Source organism: Ischnura elegans, chromosome 1 (assembly GCF_921293095.1).
Source record: "Ischnura elegans chromosome 1, ioIscEleg1.1, whole genome shotgun sequence".
In the NCBI taxonomy this organism is placed as follows: Eukaryota; Metazoa; Arthropoda; class Insecta; order Odonata; family Coenagrionidae; genus Ischnura; species Ischnura elegans.
The window spans coordinates 49,766,523-49,792,251 of NC_060246.1; the positions used below are offsets into that span (position 1 = coordinate 49,766,523).

The 25,729-nt window shown below is 38.4% G+C and overlaps 1 protein-coding gene across 1 annotated transcript in view; it reads right to left on the reverse strand.

Annotated features, from left to right (window-relative positions):
- The window catches only part of LOC124159783 (pickpocket protein 28-like), a 58,923-nt gene that overhangs the window by 12,430 nt on the left and 20,764 nt on the right, over positions 1 to 25,729 (reverse strand). The window contains exons 3-7 of the mRNA XM_046535702.1: positions 19,570 to 19,812; positions 18,740 to 18,842; positions 14,533 to 14,684; positions 6,223 to 6,439; positions 2,707 to 2,977 (exon numbers count right to left, since the gene is read on the reverse strand). Coding sequence (XP_046391658.1) covers positions 2,707 to 2,977; positions 6,223 to 6,439; positions 14,533 to 14,684; positions 18,740 to 18,842; positions 19,570 to 19,812 — 986 coding nt within the window. The remainder of the gene's footprint in view (positions 1 to 2,706; positions 2,978 to 6,222; positions 6,440 to 14,532; positions 14,685 to 18,739; positions 18,843 to 19,569; positions 19,813 to 25,729) is intronic.

Genomic DNA, 25,729 nt, shown 5'->3' on the forward strand with positions numbered 1-25,729 from the left:
GTTTTCAAAATAAATATTTGTTCATTTCTCATAAAAAATTAAGAATTGAAATATTTTTTTTGAGCAGCGTTTACAATTTTCAAACGAAGTTCTTCGATAAATATTAACTTATATCTTGATTTATGTATACACATCAACATGGAAATTGTTGCTGCATTCAATGCGTTAATATTGACCTTAGAACTTCGTTTAAAATTTGACAATGCTCAGAAAAAAAATGAGGAATTCAATTCAAAGTCTGAAATTTACGTGCAAGCAACAATTATCCATTTGTTAATGCATATAAGCAATACATAAGTTGACCGCGAACCAATGCCGCAGGTATGGTCATAAACCCGGAAATGAGGGATCACAACTACTCTCGGAGTTCGAGATAATGTGGAGTTCCAGCAGGGAGGGGTCGAAAAAGGTTTAGCGAGACCCTTCTCAACGAATGTCCTCCAAAAATGCTCCGTACCACGAGAAAGAAGAGTCTCTTGGGGCTCAGTACAGCAGTCATGCTATGACGAAAACTCCGCCGTCTCGAAAGGGTTAAATGTGAACATTTACAAGCAGTTTTTACTTCTCCATTGTGCCATTTTCATTCTAACAAGCCCTTATCATATCCAGCAAAATGAAAATATTGAGAGGCCAGAAGAATTTTTGGAGGCATTTATAAAGCATCGTGCATCAACCTATGGCAAACGTTTCATCTCATATAATGTCCATTCACTAATGTATTTAGGAAATGAATGCAGTAAACATGATGCCTTGGAGGAATTTTCAACTTTTAATTTTGAAATAAATTTAAATCATTGAAAGAATCACTCCGATCTGGTTACAAACCACAGTAACAGCTAGCATTCAGGGAACTTCAAAGAGAGGATAGCAAAAAGATTTTGAGTGAGCCAGAAAATGATGTTAAATCAATCCAGAAACATAGGGATCCCCTTGAAGAAAAGCCAGGAATTCAGTAAAAAAGTTACAATATAATAGGATAACTTACAATACAAAAAGAAAGTATGACTCATGCTACAGAACAAAGTCTGGTGATATCATTCTAATGAAAAATATTGCACATAGTCAAGAAGGAAAAGTGATATTTATTGGAAACAAGTTTTTTCTACAGGATGATTTCTATAATGTATTATTCTTTGAACTCGTCTGAGTTGGGCATACTTAAAGTTTATAGACTTGACAGCAAAACATTGCACTTTGACTTCAATGATGTGCAATCCAAATGTGAATTTACTTCCTGATGATGATGACAAATTCCTTTGCATTCCTCTTCTTTATTATTTCTGACAACTATTTCATTGTGAGGTAAAGTAACATGATACCGTATAAGCGTATGTAAGAGCTGCACACGTGTAAGAGACACACCCCTATTTTGAGAATCAAAGCTTAAGAAAAAAAAATTTGCGGCATTTTTTTTCCTATCGCGCGGTGTTGAAGATGTATGCCTGGACTTTTGACAGCTATCAAAATTTCCTCAATCAATACTAAAAATTTACGCAGCATTTTTCCATCTAAATTTCCACGATATGTATGGAGCTCAGAGATATGTAGGTATTTGCTTGTAGTCTTAACCTTATGATGCTTATTAGGGATGGTGGGATTGCATACCTCGCAACCAAACATCTACGGATAATGCCCTTCACCTTATACTACAGATCCAAATTCGTCGAAGAAATTGAATCTGAATCCGAAATTTTAAATCAATGCTTTCGTGAATGCAACGACCCATAAGAGGTAGTAGACAGAGTTCCTATCCTCTCTTTACATATGCCATTGCTCTACGATGTTTGTCCAACAATTTTGTTTAAAAGCTCTTTGCAATCCTTTGTGCATCCTTTGCAATTCAATGTATCGTCGTCTTTCCTCTTGTTTAAATTCAGGCGATCACATTTACTGCGAATCTAAAATTGACATTCACTGCTAAATACCTTTCAACACTCCTTATAAACAGTATTTGAACTTATTCCCATTATTTCTGCTCTCTTTATCACTATTTTTTTTGGAGTCACATGTAGAACATTATCATGTTCAGGCTTATTTTCCATTCTATTTTCTGTTCAATAGTTTAGTTTCCTTCATCAAATAAAACGAAAGGCATTGATTGCGATTTGTCACCCATCATTAGTGTATTCATAATATAAAAATTATTTGATTTTAGAATTTCTAGTTTAGACGAATGGCAATGGTCAATTTAAACTGCATTTAAAAAACGCCAGATTGGCGCCCATGCGATGCCACTCCATGTGACATCACAGGGACCTAGTTTCTATACGAGTAGACAGGAGTTTTACATCGGAAAATGGGAAACAATGGGAAACCACCCTATTATGAGCGATTTATGACGAGCGAGTTAAAGACGGTGATTTAGTTGTCAAAACTTTGATTTTCATTCTCATTTGATTTTTTCATTTTCATTTTCATTCACACCTTTAAATATTCACCATCAAATTTAATATTCCTTTGTATGTACACTTTCACACTTCTTCATCAAATTTTTTTGCCATAAAACTTTTGTTTTTATAGAAAAATGAAATTTATAAAATATAAGGGAAACACAGTCAACAGCTTAAGAACATAAAATTTTCAGATTTCATTAATCAGCTCTTTGCCCCCAGTCATAAGCAACCATTCACGACTTCATAGAGAAGTAATCTGTAAATAAACATTTCAAAAAAGTACTCATACAATTTACTACATCAAACAACTTACTTGGCATGAAGAATGGCATGCAGTGGCATACTTCAAGAGTAGTATTCACCAGGCACTCCAACTCACAATTTCTTTGGGTGTAATGAGTAAAAAACCTCAATTGTCTCTCTCGTTGAAAAAGGCATCGACGTCTAGAGGAGGGATAGTCCTGCAGCTCATTGGTGGTACCCATTATGTTGGGTTTAACACTCACAACCACATCTTGATTGAGGGGAGCTCGAAAAAAAAGCTCACTCATTCTTGGAAATTCAGATGGATTGTGCAGTAACACCTGTAAAAGAATTCAAATGCTCATGCCATGCAGACATTGAAATAATTACATTTTTAACATTAAAGAAGGAGTTATTAATATAAACTAATGACTGACAGTTTAAAATAATGTGCAATACAAATCCTCAGGTTATTCATGGGGAGTTTTTCATGAAATCTATCACTATAGAACCACATACCGTATAAGCACGTGTAAGAGATGCACCCCTATTTTGGCAATCGAAGCTAGAAAAAAAAAAAATTTACGACATTTTTTTATCCTATCGCTCAGTGTTGGAGACGTATGCCTGGACTTTCGACAGCTATCAAAATTTCCTCCTTCAATACTAAAAATTTACGCTAAATTTACAGGATATGTTGGCACTCGGAGATACCGTATAAGCGCGTGTAAGAGGCGCACTTTTTTTCCCAGAAATTGCAGCCGAAAATGAGGGTGCGCCTCTTACACAAACTTCCTATCTTCCCCCCTCCCCTTTACCGGTCGCAAGTCCGAGGGGAACTGATTGGCCTTGGTTTTCAGCGTGAGTCAGTCATCTGAAACCCTAGGTCAAAAACAAGTGGCAGGCAGGGGAGTTTCTCCCTTAGTGACGTATTTTTAAAATGCTCCTGTTTGCTTTTTAAGCATAGCGCCGTCACGTCAGTACCCCAGAGGTGAACATGATAAGATCGCGCAGGGTTTTTCGCTCCGGAGGGCGCGCTAAATTTACTGCCACGAGTGGGTATCCCGTGGCATTTATACTGCATTTAGTAATCGCTTATCAAACGTAGAGAAACGCGTAGTTTTGAAGGACATACCTGGTTAATAGTCAATATCTGCCTTGCCGAGTGATTTCCATCACGCTGAGGACCTGATTTTTCAAAAATCATCTTCAGATGCTAATATGAGGATTATTGCAACAGAAAATTATATTGGTGTCAAAACCTGCGCTTTAAAAAATTCGAACGAGTGTGTTCATTGCTGGACTAAATTGTGGATATAAGAAATCAGAAATACTTATAAGTGAAGAGCACGGAAGGAGAGGTCGAGGGGAAGGAGCGCGATCCCTCCGTCTTCGAAGCAGCGAGGCTACGAGCGAAGGAGCAAGGGACGAACACGTCCGATCTTGTATGTGACGTCATTGCCTTCAAAATCGAAGGGGCGAAGGCGCAGCAATGTGATATATGCAGTTTGCGTTGCCTGAAATTTCCAGTCAGTCTCGTCTTTTTTGAATGCGCTTATGCTACGCTTGTTTCTTCCGAAATTGGGCTGTTTGGACTATTTTGAATATAAGTAGCCTTGTTGTAACTATGAATCTTTGTGTCAAACAATTAGAGCTTAAAAAACTTAAATTCTGTCAAATATGCGTCGCGTTTGATCTCATTCTTTTTAGAACCTCGTGCGTGTCATACAATTGCTGAAAGATATCAAGATATCTTCGAGCTCAGTATGTGACTCACCTAGTATTTGGCCTCCAGAAACTAGGAGAATTGAACCTGAGACCGTTGGTGAGATGGGGTAGGGATGAAACACGTTTCCATTGTTCCCCTGTAACTTGATATTTTCATGTGGGGTCTCGGAAAGGGAAAAAAAACGGCAGAGGTAATAGCTGATGGAGGGCCGAGTGTGGCTCCGTTAAATCTACGATGTGGTTATTATCCTACGGCGCTGAGATTGCTCCGATTGTTGTCCAAGCTCTTGGGAAGGTTCATGCTATGTGCCTGTCGTGTTTTGCCTTAAAATTTTCTACGGCTGCAATTCTATTGCAATACTCCTGTGAGAGCATTTAAACAAAATTGTTCGTGAATAGGACAAGCATCGTAGAGCAACAGCGTATGCGAAGAGAGGATTGGAACTCTTTGTACTCCCTCTTATGCCGCTATTACCGCCGCAGTTATCAAAATGTCCTCTTTCAATTAGTATTAAAAGAGGGAATTTCGATAACTTTCCAAATTCCAGGCATACGTCTGCAACATCGCGCGATAGTATAAAAAAATGCCGCAAATTTTTTTTCTTCATAGCTTCGATGCTCAAAATAGGGGTGCGCCTCTTACACATGTGCGCCTCTTACACACGCTTATACGGTATGTAGGTATTCACTTGTAGTCTTAACCTTAAGATGCTTACTAGGGATGGCCAGATCGGATACCTTGGATCCAAACCACGGTTAATGCCCTTCACCTTATACTCTGGATCCAAATTCGTCGAAGAAATTGAATCTGAATCCGAAATTTTATATCAATGAGTAGAAAGAGTTCCGATATTTCCTTTGCATACGCCGTTGCTCTATGATGCTTGTCCTACTCACAAACAATTATGTTTAAAAGCTCTCGTAAGAGTATTTCAGTGGAATTGCAGCTGTGGAAAATTTTAAGGCAAAACACGACAGGCAACTTCACGACATGAACCTTCCCAAGAGATTGAGCAACAATCAGGGGAATCTCAGTGCCATAGGATAATAACCACATCGTAGATTTCACGGAACCATGCTTGTCCCTTCATCAGGCAATGTATCTGCCATTTTTTTCCTTTCTTAGACCCCATACACCATAAATCACTTGCCTCAAATGAAAATATCAAGTTACACAGGAACAATGGAAACATGTTTCATCTCACCAACTGACATTTTTTGGTCTACCAGGTTCAATTCTTCCAGTTTCTGGAGGCCAAATGCTAGGCGAGTCACCTACTGACAAGGAGACATCACCAAAGTGATGTTTGGGATCTGGATGCCTATGTTATTTTCTGAAACTATATAGGTAAGGTAGAAACAGTGTCATGGCTTTCTTCCACATAGGCCCGGGTTCAAGAGATATTCACATGTAAAGATTTTGCACAACAGGACTTCCCTTGAGTAATCCCTCCCTCTTAACTATGGCCGTGGCTATGTGGTGTATGGCGCTGGTCTTCTAACCTACAGTGGGTGTCCCGGGTTCGAGTCCCAGTGTCAGCAATATATTTTTCTCTCTTCTATTTTTTACATCACTCTTACAACTCATCCCCATTCGTTTTATTTAGTTACTTCGTTTAGAGGGCACGGGGGGAAGATAGGAAGTTTGTGTAAGAGACACAACCCCATTTTCGGCTGCAATTTCTGGGAAAAAAAGGTATGCCTTTTACACGTGCTTATACGGTATGTATAAATATTTTTTTTCCAAACCCAAATTGCTAGTGCAAGAAGGTAGTGAGCACATGGATCTGAAAAGTCACATCAAATCTCATTATTTCAGAGAGCTAATACTGATGAATTACTATTTTTTGAACAGTACCTTGAAACCCCCTATAGTCCTACACCTGGCATCATAATCTTCTGGATCTGCTTTGAAATAAATATGAAGACCAGAAGAAGCTCCTGCACCAGGCCCTCTATGTGGGTACGTATCAATAGGTGCAGTTCTGGGGTAACCATCCTGGGCATTCCAGTCAGACCACTCAGTTTCCCGAGGATGTTTGAGACCAAAACTCTCATTAAATCCATCTATTGTCCTTGAAAAGATAAAACCTTCATCAGATTGGTGATGCCTTTCAATGTCACCAACAAAAGCAATGAAATAAATGACATGCTTTCTAAGAGCGATAAATGCATGCAGAAAAATGCTACCATCAGCTAGTCACAAAGATTTTATACCTTTTCATCCCTTTATACTTTTTTCAGGTATTAATTGCTGGGCAAGGGCCATTCAACAGTCACATTCCAATGGATGTACAACAAATGTAATGTTTTAATACCTCCATGCACAAGCTTTTTAACATCAGTGCTCCAAATTTTATTTTCCAAACTAAATTTAAAATATTGACATGGAAAAATTAATACATATTACTATTCGCAGAGCACTTCTCAAATGAGATTAAAATTTCAGAAATTAAAAAAAGTTAAGGGTGTGTAAGATTGCGGTAGTAGAATTAGTTCAATAACCAATTTTGCAGAGGTCCAACACTACAAAGTAATTAGCTATCATTACGAGACAAATTATAAGGGTTACCAGGACAAACCTGGAACTAGGTGAATAATGAACTCTTCTGCTATAAACAGACACCTAGTCAGAAATATGCTTTGGGGGTGGAAAAATGGAGTGTTAGAGGATAGGTGTCCCAGAGACCAATGGTCTCCTCAGTAGATGTATCATGGGTAGTTGCTGAAAGGGAAAACCTTTTGGGAGGGGGAGGATGGGTTGAAGCCCTCATAACCCCCCTTGCTACGAGGTAGGTGCTGGGCCATACACTGCAAGGCATTGAAGTACACATAACCCTCAATAGGGGAGAATAAAATTTTTCAATGATAACAAAATAAAGAAGAAAGAAGTTAAAGTTAAATAATAATAGTAATTCCTGTATTGCTTACAGGTACCCCCAATTACAAGCAATTTAATATAGGAAAATTACAAACAATTTGGACAATCACACACATCCATGCCCTGGGTGCAGTAAAGTCACCCAGGCACAATTCAAATCAGCAACCCCTATGTTATCAAGTGAGGATGCTACCCTGCCACCACCTAGGCTGGCATCATACACATAGTCATACTTGAAAATCAATACATCAATCTGGCATTACTAGCAAACCTTACCTAATGGAGAAAGAGGTCCCAAAGGTTGAATGGCAGATCTTTTCTTAACTTAAGGTGCACGTTGCTTCTCACCTACTTTCATAATGAAACTTCTGTGGAACATATGGAGCCAAATGCAAGGCTGTTCAAGGTATAAGTATTTATCAAGTAAAGTATATTGTAAAACATAGGGACAGGCCATTGGCAAGCACCGGTCCAGAAACTGTGTTGGCAACACATTTGATCAACGTTGTAAACTCCACACTTTGTTGCATTGTAGAATTCAACTGTATCTAGTTTTTTTTTTCAGAAGCCTCATTTATTTCAGCAGATTGATTTGTAGCAGTATGCACTCAGGTTATTCCTGAGTGCATGCTGCTACAAATCAAAATACTTTTGAAAGATACTGTAGTGGGTATGGGATCTTTACCTTTTTTTCACAGGAGGAGGAACTTCCCTTCGAATATTGTTGAGAGTATTAACAATACTTGTCATTCAATTTCCAATCTCTTTAACTCCTGATAAAAATGTGAAGATTATCCACTGTGACATTTCTACCCTTATCCAAGAATGGTTCAAGGAGGGTAACATTTTTATGTAATTTTCTGCTCTGTAGGTATTCCCTCATCCTTTTCAAAGTATTGGAAAACATTCAGCAAATAATGTTCCTTTGCATCTGCTGCCATACAGTACTTAACTCCATACTTATCCGGCTTGTTACCCATGAATTGGGCTGAGGGACATCTACACATGGATGGGAACATTTGCTTAACTATAGTAATCTTCTCAGTAGGCTTATAGTAGGTGATACCGTTATCTGTGAACTTGTTCCACATCTCAGACGCGAGGAAAAATTTGCCAGCTCACTTACGTTGAGGCCTGGTTGCCTTTTTATCAAATCTTAAAAATTTCATGATCCCTTGAAGCTATTTCTCCCTATTGTTTTAGTGAAGAAAGAGGGGCCCAAATTTTTGTCCCCAAAGGTACATATTTGTAATCCTGTGTGGCATATGCCCCAAACACGTACAGTGTGGCAATAAAAGTATCAAGTGATTCCAAAGATGTAGACCAATACATTGCCTTCTTTGCATACACCTTAGTTTTGTGCATTTTTTGATGAGCCTAAGCATAGATACACAAACATACAATCGCAAGCTAGCAAGGGGGAGTTGTTCTCAATGGAGCATTTCACATACCCAGGACCACCAGTTTCACGCAGAAATTTCTACTAATTCTGTCTTCCAGTGGTATCACCAGAGGCAATGCTTGTCCAAATAGTACCATCCACCACATGCTCTTCACTTCCTACCTCTGCTCTCTGAGGAACTATCAAAGAGGCCACTGCCATCCCCAGAGCCACCTCCAAAAATCATCAGCATCTTCATTATTGTCAGAGGGTGCATAGACGACAGGGTTAGTGGATCCACGGCTATCCCCCCAGCAGCCTCTTGCGGCTTGACATTCAGCAGCAACGTGAACATTAGCAGCTCAAATTCCCTTCATGCTAATCACTCGAAATTTCTCAAAGCTGCGACAGAGCTGATAAGTACACATTGATAATTGATCTAGTTTGATTCATTATGTCAATAAATACTTTCAATGCAACCAGTAATTCATTGTCTGTCACATCACAAGGTCAATTTTTTCTGCACAAAATGCAAACGATGGAGGCCCAGAACTTAGTCTTACATTTACAGACGAAATACAAATGAGGGACAGAAAACTAAATGGGAAAAGACAAAAAAAGGAAAAGAGGGAGTAGAGAAGGAAATGAGGGAAACCTTGGCTTTGCCACCACTGCACTCTGATCTCTGTCCTCCACTTGACGAGAGAATGCCTTACAAATAAGCTTCAGCGAGAGAATACCTTTTCTGAAAGGACTCTGTCTTTGAAAACTTGTAGAGCCCTCTACATGCAAAAAAAAACGAAAGAAACACAAAAACCAAAGCAGACGGGAAAATGGAAGAAAAGAGGGAAATTTAAAACTTCAAAGAATGGAGAATTAAAGACTGCTCCGACCTGCACTTTGCCAAAAGTCTGGGATTGATCAAATTTGTAAAACTCCAAAAATGAAAATAAATGCAATATTTGGTAATCACCTTTGTGGCATATTAAGTATCCCCCAGAAATTTTCCAATGGAAATCTATCTTCCTTGGACAATCTTCCCTCTGCAGAAATCTTAGTCATCAAACTTAGCCACATGAATTTTATGCAAAGGACTTTTCACTAGAGATGTGAAAATAGTATTCGGGAATACACGAATACCTCGAATACTAGAATGCATTCGATATTCGAGATCTCGAATAATTATGCTTAAGGTGCGATCTCGAAAATCTCGAATACTTTGAATTTCGCATCATATACTGTTGCATGCACATCATTGGTAGTTGACTCGGAAAAATGTAGAGAACTTTAGTCATTTAGTGCATGCAGCACCGTTTTACCCAAGTTTAGGAATTATATCAAATTCATGGATTAGAGCAATGAAAAGAATTCGACATGGGGAACCGAAAATGATCGGGTGAAAAAATCCGAAAATTCCCTGTTTCCCCCACCAGGAGAACCTCAGTGCCGTGGAATAGTAACTACGTAGCTCAATTCCCAAAATCCGCTGCCCCCTCCATCCATCAGCACTCGGCCCCTCCTGCGATGCTTTCCTCCTCTCCAAAATCAAACAAAAGGCCCCAGCTCACGCAGGGTTCGTATTACGAAGACCATAAATCAAAAGCTTCAAAAGAAAATATCAAGTTACAGGAGAATAATAGAATCATGTTTCACCCTTCCCTCTTTCTCCCCCACTGACCTTTTTCTGCTTACCTGCTTCGAAGACCCCCATTGCTGGAGGTCAACTGCTGTATGAGTCATCTATTAGCCCAAAAGTTGTCTAAAAATGACTTTCGGAAATTGATATTACTCCTTTATTGGATTGAAATATTAGTAATGTGCGCATAATTTAAAAAAGAATAAGACCAAACACGACGTATTTATGACTTTATTTAAGGATTTTATGCAAGGAAATATGTAAATGTCCAAATACGACGGAGACTTAGCATTCTGGCAAAACTCGATATCCTTGCAGCTGAGCTCCGAAGTTGATGCGGTATTTTTATCCGAAAACATATAAAAAGTTACAATTTATGAGTTGTGCTATAAATATCTATTGTCACAGACGATGGGATATTTTCTCAGGATATTTGGTATCTCCCTGGAAGCAATTCGAATTCATCTGCTTATCTCGTGAGAACTTCTGAAGATGGACTGAAAATTATTCAAGAAGAAGAAAATCTGTTGGAGAAGCACGTGTATTTTGCAAAACACCTCAGATTGTCTGACAGTAGCAGTGGGGGTAAAGTGAGCTACCTGTTGAAAATAAGAAAATGGATGAAGCCGAGTATCAGATGGGCGTACCACTGAAATGGCGTTTGGTAGATATGAATGTATACATCAGACAGAAATCCATCGTAGCAGCTTGTAAATGCCGAAATGGCATGAAATAATTTTTTTGCGAGGTGGCGTGTCCCCTTAGGATATTTGAGAGAGATGTTAGTTGAATCAACTATAAGCCCAAATTGTTACCATAAAATGGAAATATTCCATTAATCAGCTAAATTCATGTTTGAATCCTTTAAAAGAAATCACAACCCACACAGCACACTCAAAACTTATACCGTATAAAAGTTGTATAAATGGATTCGTATAATATGCAAATAATATTCCGTCGATTATGTACATCCATGGTATAAATTTGTGCATAATATGTACATAAAAGGTGCATATAAATGGTATATATGGGTATAATATGTGCATATTAGAGATGTGCGAATAGTATCCGCGAATACTCGAATACCTCGAATACTAGAAAGTATTCGATATTCGAGATCTCGAATAGTTATGCCAAAGGTGCCGTCTCGAATACCTCGAATACTTTGAATTTCGCGTCATACACTGTCGCACGCACGTCGTTGGTAGTTGACTCGGAAAAATGTAGAGAACTGTAGTCATTTAGTGCTCGCAGCGCCGTTTTACGCAAGTTGACGAATTACATCAAATTCGTGGATTTTAGCGGTGAAAAGAGTTCGACGAGGGGAACCGAAAATGGTTGGGTGAAAAAATCCGAAAATCCCAGATTTCCCCCACCAGGAGAACCTCAGTGCCGTGGGATAGCAACCTTAGGGCATTTCCCACGATCCGCTATCCCCCTCCATTCAGCACTCGCCTCACCCACTCTGACGCTTTCCTCTTCTCCGAAATAAAACAGAAGGTCCCAGCTCGCGCAGGGATCGCATTACGAAGACCCCTGCTTCGAAAAAAATATCGAGTTACGAGAACAATAAAAACGTGTTTCACGCCCTCCCCCCTTTTCTCACCCCCTGACCTTTTTCTGGCTACCTGCTTCGAAGTTCCCCATTTCTGGAGGTCGACTGCTGTGTGAGTACCGTGGGATACTTACATTAGCGCATTTCCCAAGATCCGGTATCCCTCACCATTCAGCAGTAGCCCCCCCCCTCTGAGGCTTTCCTCTTCTTCGAAATAAAAAAAAGGTCACAGCTCGCACAGGGATCATATTACGAAGACCTTAGCTTCGAAAAAATACCAAGTTACACGAGAACAATAGAAACGTGTTTCCGGCCCTCCCTTTTCTCCCCCACTGACCTTTTTTTTCCTACCAGCTTCGAAGTTCCCCATTTCTGTGGAGGTCAACCGCTGCATGAGTCATCTATTAGCACAAAAGGTGTCTAAGAATGACTTTCGTCAATTGATGTTACACCTTTATTGAATTGAAATATTAGTAATGTGCGCGTAATTTCAAAAAGAATAAGACCAAACACGACGTATTTCTGAGTTTATTTAAGCATTTTACGCAAAGAAATAAATGTCAAAATACGACGGAGACTTAGCATTCTGGCGAAACTCGATATGAGCAGCAGAGCTTCTCGGAAGTTGATGCGGTATTTTTTTCCGAAAGCATATATCAAGTTACAATTAATGAGTGGTGCTATAAATCTTTTTTGTTACAGTCCCAGACAAAGGGATATTTTCTCAGAATATTTGATAGCAATTCCAATTCATCTTCTTATCTCGTGAGAACTCCCAAAGATGGACTGAAAATAATTGAAGAAAATCCGGTGGAATAGAGCTTGTATTTTGCAAAATGCCTCAGATTGTCAGCTAGCACTTGGCAGCAGAAGTGGGGGTAAAGCGATGTTAGTTGAATTAATGATATGCCCAATTGTTTCCATAAAATAAAAATATTCATTAATCAGCTAAATTCCTGTTCGAATCATTTAAAGGAAATCAAAATTACTCCCCAAAATCTTGTGTTGCCTGCTGCATAGGCAACCGAGTCAAACATTCCAGCATTCATCATTTAGTATTCGAGGTATTCGAAATTCGAGGTATTCGAATATTCGAGCAATGATTTAATATTCGAATTCGATATTCGAATTCGAGAAATCTGCTATTCGACCCATCTCTAGTGCATATATATATATAGCCCCATCGATGGTATAAATCGTGCATAAAATGTACATAAAAGGAGCATATAAATGGTATAATGTCCTCATATATTCCATATATATGCAAACATAATGCCATTCCATCAGTGCACTGAATTGTTGAGGCCTTTACTTTGTAGAATTCCATTATATGGTTGGAAGAAAATTACTTTGCTTTTCTACAAAACACACACTTTATTGCAGACTAGTTTCGGTACACTGTACCATTTTCAAGACTATTGATGCACATAAGATTTTGCCGGGATAGATACTCTGTGGTCGGGTGATTGGAGGGGAAGGGGAGGGGGGAGGTAAGTGACGGGAAGGGTGAAGGTGGGAAGGGATAGGGGAAAACCAGAGGTAGTTACAGAGAGGAGAGTGGGTTGGCGTCACAGGGATTTTTTGGGGTGTAATAGTGGAATGTCTAGGAGGGGGGAGTGGAAAGGGAAAAGGTGGTCATTAGCAATGGGTTCTTTCCTCTTTACAATTTTTAAAATTTCCAACTGTTCCCTGATGTCCAGCTGTGTTCCTTTCTTGACTCGGTGCAGCAATTCCGGGGTAAAATCTGCTTGGTGGCCTTGCAAGGTAGCATGCTACCTTCAGTCAAGGACCCCATTGACTCAACCCTCAAGAGCGGGGTCTACCAATTACGGTGTGGTGATTGTGACTCCAAATACATAGGAAAAACAGGAAGGAGTCTGACCATACAAGCAGAGGAACACCGGCGCGATTACTGCAACAACACCAGGATGTCCCAATTCGCTACCCATCTTCGGGAGGAAGGCCACCAAGCAGATTTTACCCTGGAATTGCTGCACCGAGTCAAGAAAGGAACACAGCTGGACATCAGGGAACAGTTGGAAATTTTAAAAATTGTAAAGAGGAAAGAACCCATTGCTAATGACCACCTTTTCCCTTTCCACTCCCCCCTCCTAGACATTCCACTATTACACCCCAAAAAATCCCTGTGATGCCAACCCACTCTCCTCTCTGTAACTACCTCTGGTTTTCCCCTATCCCTTTCCACCTTCACCCTTCCCGTCACTTACCTCCCCCCTCCCCTTCCCCTCCAATCACCCGACCACAGAGTATCTATCCCGGCAAAATCTTATGTGTATCAATAGTCTTGAAAATGGTACAGTGTACTGAAACTAGTCGGCATTAAATTTTGTGTTTTGTAGAAAAGCAAAGTCTATGATTTGTAAAGGAATGAAGATGCATCAAAATAAACAAAAAATGGCCCTTTAGAACCTCCCAATTGCATTTCAAATGGAAATAATACTTTTGCAAACTAAAAATAAGCATATTAGGTCATTGAATACTTTCAAAATAAAAAGTCCTTTGGGGCATAGGTTCCCAGCTATTAAAAGTAAAGGCATTATAATGTATGGATATGAACTTCATTTCTATCACAATACATTTTGAATAGGAAAACAACTTTTTCTGAATTTTAAAAATTTGGGCCTGCCTCTTGGACAGCGATAAGGTAAACTGAAAGCAACAACCAGGCAGTGGAAATGATTCAAATGTACTTACATATTGTTCGTGAATATCTGAGTGGTAGCAAGCATGTTGAATGTATAACACACTCCTTCTTCCGTTAATATTGGACGAAATAATTCACGGCAGCATCTAGCAAATTGTCCTTTCCACTCACAATAAAAGAAGTCATCACAGGGAGGTGCAGCCTATTTTGCATCAAGAATTGGCAAACAAATTATGCAATATACAATCTGGGGCTAAGGTAGTCAGTGAAATAGCCTTTTAATGAAAAGTTTCAGCCAAAAAAGAAAACATGACACACATGCAAGCTGTTAGACATGATGTAAAATGCCTTGGTGACTTGGGACAGTGGGTTGACTTGGGACAATTTGGTAGGATCTTATTTAGGTTCACACTACTGCAAAATGGAAGTAAGGAAATAAAATAATGTACAGCCTGAAGTTATTAGCTACTGCAAAATGCCTAATACAATGGGATAAATTATTATTGGCATTGCCTTCTCTGACCCCATGGCAGTTTCTGGGCTATTTCACTCATGGTTAGTGGGTTCTATGCTAGAAACAGTGACCTTAATCTAAGCTTGTAATATTTCTACCATTTTTATCCCCATAAAAACTTTTTATATAGGTAGGACAAACAATGTTCCCTAATTTTTTTGATAAGTAAATTTTTTCACAGCAAACATGGCTGGAAACTATCCATAAAACTATTGCCTAAAAATATTTCACAGTTTTTAATTATATGGATTTCTTTGGTTTTGGGCACAGCAAAGGGTGACTTGGGACAGTCACAAAAACATGCCAAGCAAGTATAAAAAAGATCCTGGTTCCAGAAAATACTAAGACTCTAGTGATGAATCTTTACAGAAAGGTGTGGATAGTGTTAAAAAGGAAAACTATCCATAAGGAAAGCAGCTGATTAATATTGTGTCACCAAATCAATTCTCCAAAGGAAATTAAAAGGAGAGAATCTCTCTCTACATGGAGGACAGACAGTATTGCTGGCAGATGGGTCAGTGTTGGTGCAAGGAATCTTAAAAATAGCTAATTGGGGATTTCTTATTCAAAAGCGTGATGTCTGCTTACTTGAAAAAACCGTATCTTGATAGAATAGGTCGGACAGAGAAGCGATTCAAAATAAATATGCCTGGTATAGATTGGGTTTGCACCTTCCTTAAACATCACAAGGGAAAATTAACTGTCAGGCTTGAATATGAAGCGCACAAGAGCTGCAGTACCCTCATATATACTATAAAAGAGTATTTTGATAATATTGAACTGACAGTGGAGGGAGTTCCACTGCAGAACGTGGTTAATTATGATAAGGTTTGATTCAGGATCCTAATAAATTAAGTGTTGAAGCTACATTGATGAGAAACTATACATGGTAATTATAAAGATTAGAGATGTGCGAATAGTATCCGCGAATACTCAAATACTAGAAAGTATTCGATATTCGAGGTCTCAAATAGTTATGCGAAAAGTACCGCCTCGAATACTTTGAATTTCGCGTCGTACACTACGCATGTCACTGGTAGTTGACTAGTAAAAATGTGGAGAACTATAGTCTTTTGGTGCATGCAGCGCTATTTTAGGCAAGTTGGCGAACTACATCGAATTTGCGGGTTAGAGCGGTGAAAAGAGTTCGACGTGGGGAACCTAAATTGATCTGGGTGAAGAAATCCGAAAATCCCCGGTTTCCCCCACCAGGAAAACCTCAGTGCCGTGGGATAGTAACTACGTAGCACAATTCCCAAAATTCACTTCCCCCTCCATCCATCAGCCCTCGGCCCCTCCTCCGACGCTTTCCTCCTCTTCGAAATCAAACAAAAGGCCCCAGCTCGCGCAGGTTTCGTATGAGACGAAGTGTTTACCATGTGTCATTTATGGCTAATAAGGACAGGCACTTAGTTTGAATCTTTTCCAGGAGATGAAACTACCATAGGGAGAAACTCAGTGCCGTGGGACAGTAACATTGGCGCATTTTCCACGATCTTCTATCCCCCTCCATTCAGCACTCGCCTCACCCACTCTGACGCTTTCCTCTTCTCCGAAATCAAACAAAAGGTTCTCGCTTGCGCAGGGATCTTATTACGAAGACCATAGCTTCAAAAAAAATATCAAGTTACACGAGAACAATAAAGACGTGTCTCACGCCCACCTTTTCCAACCCACTGACCTTTTTCTGCCTACCTGCTTCGAAGTTCCCCATTTCTGGAGGTCAACTGCTGCATGAGTACCATGGGATAGTTACATTGGCGCATTTCCCAAGATCTGCTAACCCCCTCCATTCCGCACTAGCCCCTCTCTGAGGCTTTCCTCTCCTCCGAAATAAAAAAAAGTCCCAGCTCGCGCAGGGATCATATTACGAAGACCTTAGCTTCGAAAAAAATATCAAGTTACACGAGAACAAAAGAAATGTGTTTCGCGCCCCACCACCCCCTTCTCTCACCCACTGACCTTTTTCAGCCTACCTGCTTCTAAGTTTCCAGTTTCTGGAGGTCAACTGCTGCATGAATCACCAATAAGCCCAAAAGGTGTCTAACTATGACTTTCGGCAATTGATATTACACCTTTGTTGGATTGAAATATTAGTAATGTGTGCGTAATTTAAAAAAGAACAAGACCAAACGTGACGCATTTCTGACTTTATTTAAGTATTTTAGGCGAGGAAATAAATGTCAAAATAGGACCGAGACTTGGCATTCTGGCGAGACTCGATATGAGCAGCAGAGCTTCTCGGAAGGGATATTTTCTCAGGATATTTGGTTTCTCCCTAATAGTAATTCCAATTCATCTTCTTATCTCGTGAGAACTCCCAAAGATGGACTGAAAATAATTGAAGAAAATCCGGTGGAGAAGAGCTTGTATTTTACAAAATGCCTCAGATTGTCAGCTAGCACTTGGCAGCAGGAGTGGGGGTAAAGCGATTATAGTTGAATTAATTATATGCCCAATTGTTTCCATAAAATTAAAATATTCCATTAATCAGCTAAATTCCTGTTCGAATCCTTTAAAGGAAATCAAAATTACTTCCCAAAATCTTGTGTTGCATGCTGCATAGGCAACCGAGTCAAACATTCCAGCATTCATTGTTTAGTATTCGAGGTATTCGAAATTCGAGGTATTCGAGTATTCGAGCAATGATTTAATATTCGAGTTCGAGAAATCTGCTATTCGACCCATCTCTAATAAAGATACATTTATTTTTCCAAACTAATATATCATTGACAGAGCTCAATTTCTTTGTGTTCTATCTAGGGAAAACCTTTGAAAGCCGGGGTCATTTTAAGTTTGAAAATGAAATTGTGTGATTATAATAATGTTTTTGTTGAAGTTAAATATATTTTTATATTAATACCCTCACTTTATCATAATGAATGATTTAAAATACCTTAGTACAAAATCATGTTTTAATGTTTGAAGTTTTGAAAATTATAGTAAAAGACTTGATTAAAATGTAAAATTATTGGCATATGATCACTTAGTTTTTTGTTTATTTTTTCCTGACAAATCTATATTTTTAAAAATAAACAAATTAGAGACCCAAGTCACCCGTATGGACTGCATATTTGGATCTGACTTGATTTGCAGGGGGTGTCCAAAGTCACCCCATCATGAGGTGTGACTTGGGACAGTTCTAATTAGTTAATAAATCTACAAATAATTACCTCATAAAATTGATCTTTTTTGCAATTATTCCTGACACAAAGCTTGCACTTCGATACTGATTTCAAAAAATTTAACAGAAATTGGAGAGACTATTTGAGTTTTGAATGCTAAAACTGTCCCAAGTCACCCACTTTGACGGTACTATGAGTGTACTTCTTAATGAGTAGGTGTACCAAAGACATCCTTAGAAGGGTTAATTATGATGAAGTATTTGATAAATTTTAACCTCATACTTAACAAGTTTTAATTCTGGTATTTTATGCTTTGAAACAAATGTGTTCAATATTCAATAGTTGCAGAAGATATCAAACAGTAACTTATAGCTTCTTTTCGTCAGTACAACTGATTTAAACAAAAACATATTGGATGTTTTCCAGTTACTCAGCAATTGATGCCTTAGTATTTAAGATTTTATTTTTGGCCTACAAGTGACAAATGGATGTCACCAATAATTATTTTAGAGGACAAATTTGGAAACAAAGTGAACAAAATGGATAGTTGATGTGAATATTTCATGTAATTCCCAGGAAAAATAACATGGTGTATGGTATTTTTAAAAATTAACTAACCTCTTGAAAGAATTGAATGGCTCCAATATCAATTGTCTCACTGGCACCATCAGTAAAATCTGGGTCCTCACAGAGCAAGCTTTTATATTCATGCTTTCTGCGACTGAAATAAAATTTTCATTGGAATTGTGGATAAAGATGTTCGTTTTAAGAGTGAATAAGACTACTGCTAGTAGCTCCATGAAATATACATTATCTTCAATGATATAGGCCAGGGAAATACCCAAGAAGTAGGATATTTATAAATAAATAAAGCCACTCAATTATGAAGCTAAAATTCCCTAAATTTGCCAAAATACTTTCACATTTGTTCATACTGCTTGATGATCTAGTAAAGCCTTAAATTTGGAAACATGAGGGATCCAGTACTCTAAACATTGTACCTAGAGGGTTTGTAAAGCAAGACTAACTTTACCGGCTGAATTAGCCAGCTGATTTATTGAATGATTCAGCAAAAAATATCTCCAAAATCAATTTTTATGGCCAGTAATGATTACTTAGGAAGTACAGTAGTAGTCATAAATGGACAGGAAGTACTATGGTAGCTACAAGTGGCAGGAGGTAGATGGTTTATAAGCAAACAAGTTTCCTGTTTTCATGAATTGCCACATCCTTGGGATAGAAATTTACAATGGAAAATTTGGCAATGACCTCCATACTTCTATTTTTCTTAGACATAGCTATAATTTATTTTACGACTAGTTTCAAATAGTAAATGAAGAACGCTGTAAGTCATTGATGTTTTAAGTTAACTAGTCATTTTCCAGAAAGATGAAACTAATATAAATCATCTTTTCCAATAAATCACATGATACTTGATAGAAACTTACTTCTCTGAAGAAATATCTTTCTCTCTTGCCAGCATCTGGTTGATATAAGAGTAGTTATAAATATTTCTTCTATATTTAACCTCAGAACATATAGTGACAGCAGGGAAAGGTATTTGCCATACTGGAGTTGATGAATCCGCAAATGAAACAATGACTGGAGAGTTTTCCCATTTTCTCCATACTTTAAGAATTACCAGGCTGCATGCATAAATACTAAGTCCAAAGGCCAAGATCCAACAGATTCTATTAAGTAATTAAAAAGGATATTATTAGAACTTAATATGATTACGAAAAAAACAAACTATGCACTGATTTTTTTAAATGAAAGAAGCCATCAACAACTATGAATCAAAATTTTGTCTAATAATCTAGTACAGTGAAACTTGCCTTTAGCGGAACCTGAGTTAAGCAGAAACTTGCCTTATCCGGAAAATATTTTAGGTCCAGGCAGTCGCAATAGGGTTTTACGTATATTGGTACCCTCAGTTAAATAGAAACTGTCAAATGCGGAAACAGAATTTGATTCCTGGGCACGTACATCTGGGTTAAACGGAATTGCTGAAAATAATTCAGCAAAAAGTTTTTAGCATAAGGAAATGACATCCTAAAATGTTCAGTAAAGCCCTCTCCCTAAAAAACCATCCTTAAAACATAACCAGCCAAAGGTGCTGCTATATGGCCTATGTCATTGTTGACTGACGTCATGTCGCACGTGGGACTCAGGACAATATGGCATCAATCTTGACCAAAACACTTCCACGTCTCCCTAAACCTAGCATTAACCCTCCACTAGTGCCTAATGTCCCACTGTGAGTTTCGTTTCACGTATATTTCGTCAAATGCTCAACAACACTCCTCCCTCTTCCCTCCCGTCGCCTTTTTCTTCCTTAACAATTTCGCCTGCCCATATTTGCATCCTTACCTTCCCTCCAACTCATAGAACCCTCTCCTCTCTCTACATACACAACATTTTGTGCAGCCTTGCTCGCAACCGAATTAGAAGGAATCATTCTCCTCCGTGCTGCTGTTGGGGTAAGACTACAACACGGAACGCAAAGAATGAGAGGAACTGCTGATTGATTTCCGCCATGCCACGTAATGTCACCATATTAACACTGAAAAATAAACTGGCTTGATCGAGTGTTTTGAACGAGAAAAACATTGCACTAGGCAGATAGGTACATGAGAAGTTTAAGTGTGGAAAGATGCAAGTTTATGAAGCAATTTAGAAGAAGGACGAAATTAAGAAAGACTTTGAAAGGGGTAGGTGGTCCTTGGAAACACATTTTTTCATATCCCATAACACAACAGTTTGCAAAATGACACACCATAAAGTAATTGTTGTTTCTGTCCATTATTTTAGACCTCAGTTTACATTCAAAGAGGAAAACACCCCTCTGCGAGTAGGAAGAATTAAACAAATTAGTTTGGGAATGGTTTGTGCAAGCAAGATCGAGGAATATTCCATTGTCTGGTCCAATGGTGCAAAAAAGGCAAAGGCATTTGCAGTTTATTTAGGAAAATTAGATTTTAAAGCCTCTAATGGATAGCTAGAGTGCTTCAGAGCAAGACGCAATATTGTTAGGAGCATTGTTGTTGGCGAGTCAAACGACAAGGATATGGAAACCCTAGAGGAGACAAGGATATGGACACCGTAGAGGAGTTGAAATGCACAGTTCAAGTATAAATGAAAGACTATCAATCATATGATACCTATAACAGGGATGAAACTGGAATGTTTTTTTAGGCCTCTGCCATCTAAAACATTGTGCATAAAAGGAGAAAATTGCAAGGGTTTGTAAGCATTTGTAAGTCCTATTTCTTGGAATTAGGGCATAAATGGAAACAATTGTTACATTTACACTTATTCTTTATTCTGTTGGAGGGAAGCACTCTTTAAGAGCATCTGACCATTGTCTTAGGTTGAAATATGACAGGGGCTCCTAAAGCCTCTTCTCATCGAGATATCAGCTCGACCACGATGCTTCAAACTCATTGAAATTTATTTATTTTAGTTATTTCCAACTTGAGAAGCCACAGATCAAATGGAGAAATAATAAAACAGCATGGAACACGGCTTCAATCAGGGAAGAGTGGCTTAAAAGTTTCAATGCCGAAATGAAGAGGAAAGATAGAGAGGTCAAACTTTTCCTTGATAATGGAACCTGTCACTCTAAAATTTGCCTTGCGAATGTGGAGCTAGCCTGGTTTCCGGTAAACACAACAATAAACTCAACTATATTATAGCATCACTCAACCAATGGATCAGGGAGTATTTAGATTGCTTAAGGCACAATGAAGGAATTACATTATGCAATTACTATTAGCTGCTGCAGATACTGGGAATACAGTGTCGATGGCGATCAAAAAAATATCAGGGCTAGATGCCATTAATTGGATTAATTTGACAGTGAAAGTATTCAAAAGTCAACTGTTAAACAATGTTTCGCTTCTCTGACAGACAGTATAAAAGAAGACGAAACCTATGAATTCGACGAAGAAGTAAATATAACCGTAATATGTAAAGAAAACTAAAACTCCTACAGAGAAATGTTGGTTTCATTAAAAGAACTAGCAGAATGTAGTCTCAACAAAGGAAACACTGATTTGTTAAATATCTTTATATTGGCAACGTAGAGTGTTGTGTTATACAGGAATAAGGAAAAACCGACAAAAATGATGGATTAGATGATTATTGTATGGATCGCTTTTTATGTTAATTTCTTCAAATAAACAAGTTTAACCACAATGCGATGCTGGTCTTTTATTATTTTATGACAATTCCATATCCATGTAGAATTTGAGTCAAACCAACCTTTCAGGTGACGCATGTAATAGGCGTGATTTGACTTTCGCTGCATTTTTTGAGTTGTCAGACCATTAGTTAAGCGGAATACTGTCTTATCCGGAAAAAAATAACGGTCCTGAAAAGAGAATTCCACTAAAGAGAGGTTTCACTGTACAAGGATATGCTTTATTTGCTTTCTTCTTTTAAGTACAATGGAATTTGAGTTCTAATTTCAAAGATGAATAACTTACTTAAAGGATATGAAAGGGAGAGAGTGGCTATTTGGAAATGGGGATACAGCAGTCACCTTCATAATTTCCACTGTAGTGCTTCAGTTGCAGTAAATTTCTATCCATTGAATGTTTATTTATGAGTGCTAAGATAAGTCTTTCATTATTTATAAGATATTCTTAATCTCCTGATATTAATAGTAAATACGTAACTATAAATTAAGTTTAATACATGAAGATTTCATTGAAATTCATAGATAATATTTTTTAAGTAAAAAATATTAAAGAAGGAGCCCAGTTTCCAAATATTAGCATTCAGAAAAGATGCATAGTATCTTGTTTATAGTTGTTTTTCATCACAAAAAAATGAAATGAGAAGTGCTGCCCAAATTATTGCTACCTTTTCATGCTTGTTTGGTCTTATACACATCCTTGGAAAATATTGATGAAGGGCTCAAGTGGCTTTGCCATCCCTGCCATGAATAACACACACAGGATGGATCTACATGGATCAGGTATTTTTGGATGAATTTCCTAAGCTCTAACTATTTTGTATCATGTTGTCAGGGAAAACATAGTTGATGAATCATTATGTGGCTAAACTTTTGCCTGGCTCTACCCCTATAACTCAGAATTACCACCGAGAGTCATGGGACATGAAATGAGGGTGTAGGGGCCCAAACCACCCTGTAATGCTTGCGAAAGCCAGTCTGAAGAGTACCCTTTCCATTTTCACACCCCTTAACCCTTTCGCACCGGACGTCGGGTGGATCCGACGGGCATTTTCATACACAGAACACCTGACGTCGGGTATAGCTGTTGCAGATTTTTCAATGCAGACGACGACAGAGGGAAGGGAAGTGACTGAGGTAGCAATTGTCCAATGCATTCGGGCCCGGCCTGAGACCCAGCTTCGCGAGTCCTTAGGGCCACTCCAAGGCAATAAATCCCGACCCTCCCACTCATTTATGACCACCCTCACCGCAGGAATCTGTTGCATAGTAGTTATGTTTTCAATAGTTTTTACAGTGATAAGTTTTAATGCATACTACTATATTTTTATACTTTGAAATGAATTCTTTGATTTGTTCTGAGCCCAAGCAATTTTTGAACGGGATTTTAGCGTTAAAAATAACGGACTTCCGGATTTATAATCTTATTACCTTATATTTACTAACTTTGCTATTATTAACGCTAGAAATTCGTTTAAAATTCCACAATGCTTAAAAAAAGGTTAGTACAGTAGATTCCGTGCAATGGGTTCACCGGTTACTTGGGGCAGCCGCTTAATTGGGGCAGATCTTGAAGAACAGAACCCAATAGAGGAATATCCCAGAGTATTCTCCGCTTAATTGGGACAGCATGCTGCTTTATTGGGCCATGAGTCGGCGACATAGACTCTATACTCGCGAAGAAATTAAAATTTTTTGTTTTCAGAATACTATTTTTTTTAATTTTCCTCTTTTGATTTACTCTTATTTACACAAGTGATCCTATTCTTGCCCTATTTTGAAAGCTCTTGTTGTTCTACTATCCGCAAGAGGATAGGACTTTTATTTACTAGGGCTTATTAAAAGACATTCATTCAGCGTCGCCAGAGGCTGTGAAAAATATTTTTAACCTCTTCCCTACGCAGGGCGTGATTTCACGGCCTGAATTTTCTGATGCTAAAGAAGGAAGGCCGGCTTTTCACGGCTTGAATTTTTCGAAGCAAAAGGCTAAAGGCCGTGTTTCCACGGTTTCGCAGTCAAGCATGCCAAGTGGGTCCCAACCGCCATTAGGGTCCCTCCGCGCGAGAGGTCCGACCCTTTCCTATTGTCCGTGTGGGGATTACCTCGGCTCATTCCGGCTCTCAGTGTCCCACTCAAGGAAGGTGCTCATGGTCACTTATTTGTTTATAAGGTGGCATAACTAAAAATGTAAATGTTGCATTTTTTGAAAATCAATGCGAGTAATTACATTCTGTATGTTCTGCTGATTGGTTCCAAATTTTAAACGGAATTCTAGCGTTCATATTAACGGAGTTCATCATCACCTAGAACAATTTTTGGAGACGCTAAGGTTAGATGTTTAATTGTTATTTTTATAACTTACTAGCAAGTTTATAGGAGCAATATTATAATGATTTACATCTAAAAATATACGTTACTCTGTTAACTACATTCTAAGTGTACATTTGCGGTGAAATTCGATAGAATATCCGATTTAACTTCTATGAAAAAAAGCTCTCGTAATGTAATAAAATTTGATTCTCTCAGTTCTTTGTCGTGAGCCAAAATTACAGCGGCTATTTTTAATAACCTCTTACCAACCTTTGAATACAAAGGTATTATAAATGAATTTTGCTATAAATACTGATTAATGCATATCCTAAAAATTCGTAAATTTAATGTACCAATAGGGAATGTTTTACGTAGACACATGTTGTGAGAAGCATTCCATACCATTGCAGGAATAAGAACTGCTCTACCCAGGTAATTACTCTCATATTGTAAGTACTCTCATTGGTGTAAGTATTCTCCTACTGAAATATGTACGTGGAAGATGATAACCTCACTCTTCTCGGAAAAGCTCATTTGGCTATGATATAGTGCCGTTTTGCTGAAAACCCTAAATATAACCGTAGAACTTCGTTTAAAAGTTCTACAGGCATTGCAAAATGAAAGGAATACATTGATGAACTGACATTTAATGCAACAGTAACAATTTAAAAAATTAAAATTGCACTGGCAGCAATAAACTGACCGCAAAAGTACGCCGGGATGGGCTGCCTTCGGGGAAAAGGGTCGAGGATTATATTTGCTCAGTTACTGCGGAAAGGGTCCAGGACCCCACTAGGAAAGGTCATCAAGCGGAGGAAGCGACTACCTGGTCAGTCCCAAGCCAAAAAAAAACTCCGTACGGGACGAAAAAGAAAATATCAAACCCTTCGTTGAGCCAAAAGCAACTTCCTGCAAAGGAGCTCGGCGCGAAAAGGTTAATTAAATTGTTAGAATTCTTAAAAATGATAATAAATTAACTAAAGTCGCTGATTTATTAATCAAGGTAATAGTTTAATAAACTTATGTTGCATTACAAACATTCTTTAGTCTTCTTTCCATCATTTCAACATTTGTTTATGCCCATATACAGGATAGTTCGC